The sequence below is a fragment of the Pollicipes pollicipes genome, unplaced genomic scaffold, assembly GCF_011947565.3.
Source record: "Pollicipes pollicipes isolate AB1234 unplaced genomic scaffold, Ppol_2.1 Scaffold_6138;HRSCAF=7277_pilon_pilon_pilon, whole genome shotgun sequence".
Lineage (NCBI taxonomy): Eukaryota > Metazoa > Arthropoda > Thecostraca > Pollicipedomorpha > Pollicipedidae > Pollicipes > Pollicipes pollicipes.
The window spans coordinates 231844-237934 of NW_023596818.1; the positions used below are offsets into that span (position 1 = coordinate 231844).

Consider the following 6091-nt stretch of genomic DNA (forward strand, 5'->3'; position numbering starts at 1 on the left):
TAACACGTGTGGGAACGGTACTCGGTGTATGGTTTTCCTTGCGGTCTGCACTCTTATTGCTTTGATTTTACTGATGCGGTTAACCGATTAAACCTGCTGTCCATTTCGGATCAGTGAGTAGTCCGGAACCCACCCGTAGTGTAGTAAGCAGTAGTTTTAGAGCGTTTGCACCAAGCCTGTGGTGTATTTTCCGGTGGTCACGCTAAATTACCTAATATTTTGATACACGCCATATTTATTCCGGTAGACAACAAAATGCCACCGGGGGGAAAACCTGAAAAGCAAACGAATGAGACAGTCTTCCCGCTTAGCTACTAGGTGCCCGAATTACCAAACATAAACATGTTAGGCCGCTATAGATGCACACCGGGGTGGCAAGCAAGGCGCTACAATAACAGCGCAACAGGTCGGTGGCAGCATGGCCGTAAGAGTTCTGGAAGCTAAGTTGAAGATCAGGAGGCAGAGACGCTGAGCGAGGTGCGCAAATTGCACGTAGTAAAACGAAAGCAAGTGTTTTGAAGTGTGCGACTCTGGTCAGATTACTACCACCGGATCCCCTCAAACTAAGTGCTTGGGGTTTGACATAAAAGACGTTCCTGCCTATAACAGCCAATGGTGGTAAGGAACAGTAAGTAGGGATAATGTATTACATAGTGACTACTGGCTCATCAAAAACAAACCTGCACAGAATATTTGGATGTAGTTACAAAAGGTAAATTAGTGGGGATGGGCTGAACAGTGAGACATAATCTCAATTACCCCAACATTGCAAAAACAATTAGGTTTTCCCGCGGATTTAGCCCATTTTCTTCACAAAGTTAATGGGGGGAGGCAACGGGCAAGCCCCAGGGGGAGACATCGGGCAAACCTCAGGGGGGGGGGGGGAGGCAACGGGCAAACCTCAGGGGGAGGCAACGGGCAAACCTCATGCGTGAGACATTTGCGTTTGTGTTGGAATGCGCCTAGTACCTACGCGCCGTAAGACTTCACACCATTCGTGATGCCACCCGATGCAAATAACGTGACAGGAGTGTTTCGCAAAATGGGTTGCCGGGAGCTGAACAGTTTAAATGTGTGAGACCCACCTCGAGAGTATGCCATTGAACGGGTTTTGCCGCGGATTTACCCACTCTCGTCGCAACGTTGCGGAGGCTGGAGCTTAAGCGTGGGGGGGGGGACTACTGCTGAAGCTTCCGTCAGACGCGGCTTGGCATGGCATGGCGTGGCCTGGCATGGCGGCTTGGCATTGGCATGGCTTGGCTCATCATTGGCTCTCGGATCTCTCCGGCCTCGGAGACGATTCCACACTATCGCTGCAATCGTCAGATCGCATCGTATGGCATCGACCTGGTACGCTCTGGCATTCCAGCTCGCTCCGCTGGTAATACAAATGTGTACACTTACTGGGCTGTCGAATGTGCATGGACCATTAGTGGGCTTGGAAACACAGCAGTTAGCACCAGAGGTTTTTTATTATTTCAGTGCAAGTTTCGCTCATTTGATGTGATGAACATACCAACAATATTTGCAAACAAACGGCCACCAGCACTTGCATTGCATACCATTCACGTAGTGTCACTCAACTATCAGCTGTGATTTATTTACCCACCGTGTTTTTCGCCAGAGCGGTGTTCGAGCAGCTCGATGCGTGATATGCGTGTTGTTGACGGTGACACGAAACACTGCGCGTGAACAACGATAGGATGAGCCAAGACCAGATGTAGGGCTCGTTCATGGGTTGGGGTTTGTTTGTCCAGTTGGAGATTATCCACTGACGTCTTGGTCGTGTCCGACCTGATTCACAATATGAGAGCCATAGAATAACAATAGTTATCCAGGCCGGAACCAGTTCGGCTATGCTGTTATGTCATCGCTTTCATTCTGGTGTTGTGTACACTGAGACTTGAAGCTCACCATCTTAGGACCAGCCTCTGCCTCAGCCCGCTTCGATTGAAGAGTTGCAGATCAACCATTAACATCCTACGCCTGTCACTCTGCACCGTTGTGACATACAAAACAATTACAAATTCATATTGTTAAAACACTGACAAAAATTACATAAAAAGGCATTCAAAATGGCCGACGCAAAAGACATGTTCGCATTCAAATCATTCAGTGCTGAATCGGCTGGATTTGGGGACACTCCGATTCGGCACCATCACGTGTGAGTCGAGCACCTGCCGAGGGAGTTGAATGCCACCGGCCCACCGCGCTCGGGACACGCCCCCGATCTGTGGCCAGCGGTGGACATCGTGCAGAACGGAGTCACTCCCGCTCCAGCACTGTTTCAGATCCGTATGTTGTCGAAACACGAGTAAACCATAACACATGGAATGCGTTTTCACAGCATCAACCGCAGCCGCTCAGTCTACCATTGTCCAACACAGAACACGTGGCGCTTTTATACGCTCAGGCGTGATGACTCCTGACAGGCAAACCACGGCTAACACCACATTGTCCTGCATGCAACCAGTGACTGGGGCTGCGCCGAGCAGGGGGAAGCCCGCCTTCTTACCATACGATCTCGCTCACACGACGCAGCGGCCAGCCCTACCGCGCTGATGGCGACGTCCCGCCCAGCGCCAGTACTGCCATCTGGCAGGCCACGGCCGCAACTAGCAACAGGCTGGGTCCCAGCGAGGCGGCGCCACTGTACCACGGGCAGTAGGGACACTGGTACGAGCCGCACACTTGGCAGATGTCGATCACATTCAGCTCGGTCGAGTTGAGGATCTGCATCTCGAATCGCTCGGGCGCGAAGTACTCGTACATGAAGGCGGTCCTGACGGCCGTGTAGTTGGCCACCAGGAAGCGGCGGAAAATCGTCCAGTTGTAGCACTGAGTGAAGTTGCTGTAAACCTGCCGTCAGAGGTGCCGGTTCAGCTGTTGATTCGGCAGCACGAGGGGCACTACAGCACCTCCGGTATGGAAGGCAGGATACGAAATATATGCGGTGATTCTTAAGTAGCCACCTGTCACATCTTCCACGCCTTTAACGACGGTGAGTTTTACAAAAAGAGGCTTCGTGACAAACCGAGAAGCTGCGCACTTAACAGCCGCTCGAAGCCTTCGTTTGGAAGCCTGCTTCACTGCCGAATCTGAGGTTGGACCGCACCTTATCGAAGAACCAGAAGATCTTATCTGGCGCCGTTTTCCCGTTCATCAGAGTGTTCATTGGTCTGCGCTTGAACGCGCGCACGTTGGCATTGGCCACCTGCTGATCCAGTCGGTACCCGCTGGGAACTCCACCTCCAAGATGGTGGCGCCGCTGACGGGCGACTCGTCCGTGTTCACCCATCTGCGGGCCAGGTTAAGCCGAGTGATGCCGGTCGAGCCTGGCTGGCCTTCGTCTCGAAGAGCCGAAGCACGAGGGCCACTGGTGTTATGTGTACTGATTATGAGGCAAGTTCATCAGTGATGAAAGTAGAGCATATGTCAACAAGCGTTCGCTGGCGAAAGCTGCATTCATTCCATGAGTCTTTGCAAAAGTGCTTGGCAGGGCTGACTAAACTGGCCACTGAAGCTAAACAAATTTCGGGTTGTTAGCAACAAACAATTTGGCCTGTAGTCCCACTCCTCAGAACTCATTTACCCAGACGAAAGGTCACCTTTTCTTCCGCCTGATCCTGACAACCGATCCCATCGCCTGGGAGGCGTCCTCCCACACGTCAACAGCAACGGCACCCACCGGAAGCATGCCTCCACGTGGATGATAGACTTGTTCCGCGCCTCCTGCAGGGCGTTCTCGCGCACCGTCAGGTCGAACGCCTTGACGGGCGGCGTGTCCTTGAGGTCCTCACGGTCGATGCCGAACGAGAGGTCCAGCTGGACCACGGCTTGGCCGGCGCCCTGGCCCACCACGTTGATGTGGCCCCAAACTTGCGGAAGCTGCGCGAGGAGTGGCCAGCGTAAGCGCATGCGTAGCAGATTCGAGAACCCCCGCTGCATCCGTGACCATTGCGATTCCAGGTGGTGCGCGTTTCATGACATAGCACGGCATAGCACGGACGAGTGCATATTTACAGCCCCTGGTTCGACCTTTGCTGTAAACGCACGATGCAGAATTTTCCGTTACGATGTAGGATTTACCGTCGTTGTGCCAACATAACCCTGACCACGTAGGCTTGGACATTGAGATTGAGGATAGCATCGCAACACCAAGAGACACAGCGGTACTCTGAGCTCTAAAACGTCAAGCCACAGCGGTCTCAAAATGTCATATGAGCAGGTGAGGCTAACGCCACATAAGCTAACGTAATAGAATAAGACAGTGCAAAGCAGCAATGCAATTGGAAACAAGAGAAACAAAACCCCTCATCGATATCCGCACCAACCAGAGTGCAATTTAGGCCATCAAGCCATGACGATCGCGTGGGTAAAGTCGATGTAAACTTAAGCGAAGTGGTGGACATTCCTCTGCCTCTGGACCCGATCGTCCCCGGCCTCCAGATCTTACTTCGACAGCCGGTATGACGGAGGTGGCGTTGTTGGTGATGCGGACCACCTCCTGGAAATTCCTCAGGCCGGAGGTCTCGATGTAGACTTGCATGTCGGTGATGTCACGCAGCCGCGCGCGGAAGGAGTACTCCGTGAGCGCCTGCATGGCCATGATGCTGTCCTGCGCGGGGAGGAGGCGCTCAGTGACGTCACGGGGCGCCCTGCCGACGCCTGGAGGCCGCGTGGGGCTGCGGCCCGCTGCAGTCTGCAGGGACTCGGAACCCAGTGTGGACTAGTTGCCTTATCAGTGTAGCTTTCTAGGCCGTTTCTCCGGTATATTTAGGTTACGCTGGAGACGCGGGGCTCCTCCAACCTTTCGCATCACTTCCCTTTACCCCACAATACGTACCATTCCAAATAAGCTAAAACTAAGCACGCATTCATGTGGCCAGGTACCGTGGCTGCCTTGATCTTGACCCGTCTTGCCTCGCGCCTGGCCCAGGCTCTCACTCGTGCGGAGGCAGCGCGAGTCTCGCCGGCCGCTACTCACCACGGTGGAGATCCAGGCGGCGTCGAACATGCGCATGGAGTTGAGCCATTTCACCATCTTCTCCTGGTCGATGCCGACGCCGTCTCGCAGCAGGTACACCAGCAGGCCGTACGACGTCGCCTCCACCGACTGCGCGTCCCACGGCTGTTCGTTCTTGGGCTCCACGTAGGGCCGCTGGTTGACGTCCTTGCTGACCGGGTTCGTCTCGAGCGGGTCGCGCGCCCAGTAGTACATGCCCTCGATCTCGCGGCGCGCCTCGCGCAGCTTCATGAACGCCACCTCGCGGTCGACGCTGTTGCTGACGGTCAGCGCGTAGGCCGTGATGGTGATCTCGTACGCGTCGGTCAGCACGTTCAGGCTGCGCTCCAGGTACTGCATGGCGCGGATCTTGGCGGTGGCGACTGCTGCCTTCGCCTCACCCTGCAGCTTCTCCTGCACCTCGTGCAGCGTGATGAGCACGTGGGCGGTGAGCGGCACGTAGCGTTTGCGGTTCGTCTCGCCGGGGATCTTGGAGCGCGGGTCCATCTTCTGGTCGAGCGGGAACTCGTACGCCTCGGTCTCGTAGAAGGAGCCGTCCTCGTTCTGGTACAGGGTCAGCCACTTGGCGGCCTCGGACAGGATGCGCGGCTCGACGTACAGGAAGTTTTCCCAGTCCTGGAACTGGGAGTAGTGCAGCTGCCGCACCGCCCACGCCGTCGCCCTGCCGAACACGGCGAAACCGCGTCAGACGCCTCCGTAAAGGCCACGCGGCATGGCGCGGAGGTGCAACCAGACCGTCATCTCTGCTCACGCTGTGATGCTGAGTGCGTGTGTACATAGGCTGCCGTCATCCACGCACTGCACAGCTGTAAAGGGATTCATGCGTGGTTTTCCCCTACCCACTAAAATCAAATTTGTGGACGTCTTGGTTAGATGGCGTATCCCTTATGGACACTTGTCTTGTTTGCAAGCTGCCGGCGGAAGAACCTTGTAAGTAAAAAGGAAGAAAGCAGAGAGCGAGAGTGAGAGCGAGAACGAGAACGAGAACGAGAACGAGAACGAGAACGAGAACGAGAACGAGAGAGAGAAAGAGAGAGGGAGCGGGAGAGGGAGAGTGGCGGAGGG

General features: G+C 54.9%; 1 protein-coding gene across 1 annotated transcript in view; it reads right to left on the reverse strand.

The window, feature by feature from the left end:
• Positions 1-1876: 1876 nt before the first annotated feature.
• LOC119106164 (CD109 antigen) overlaps positions 1877-6091 on the reverse strand; it is a gene marked incomplete at its 5' end in the record, with an annotated part of 31767 nt that continues 27552 nt past the window's right edge. Inside the window, 5 exon segments of the mRNA XM_037229773.1 lie at positions 1877-2859; positions 3116-3298; positions 3689-3888; positions 4457-4618; positions 4988-5687. Of these exon segments, the coding sequence (XP_037085668.1) occupies positions 3172-3298; positions 3689-3888; positions 4457-4618; positions 4988-5687 (1189 nt within the window).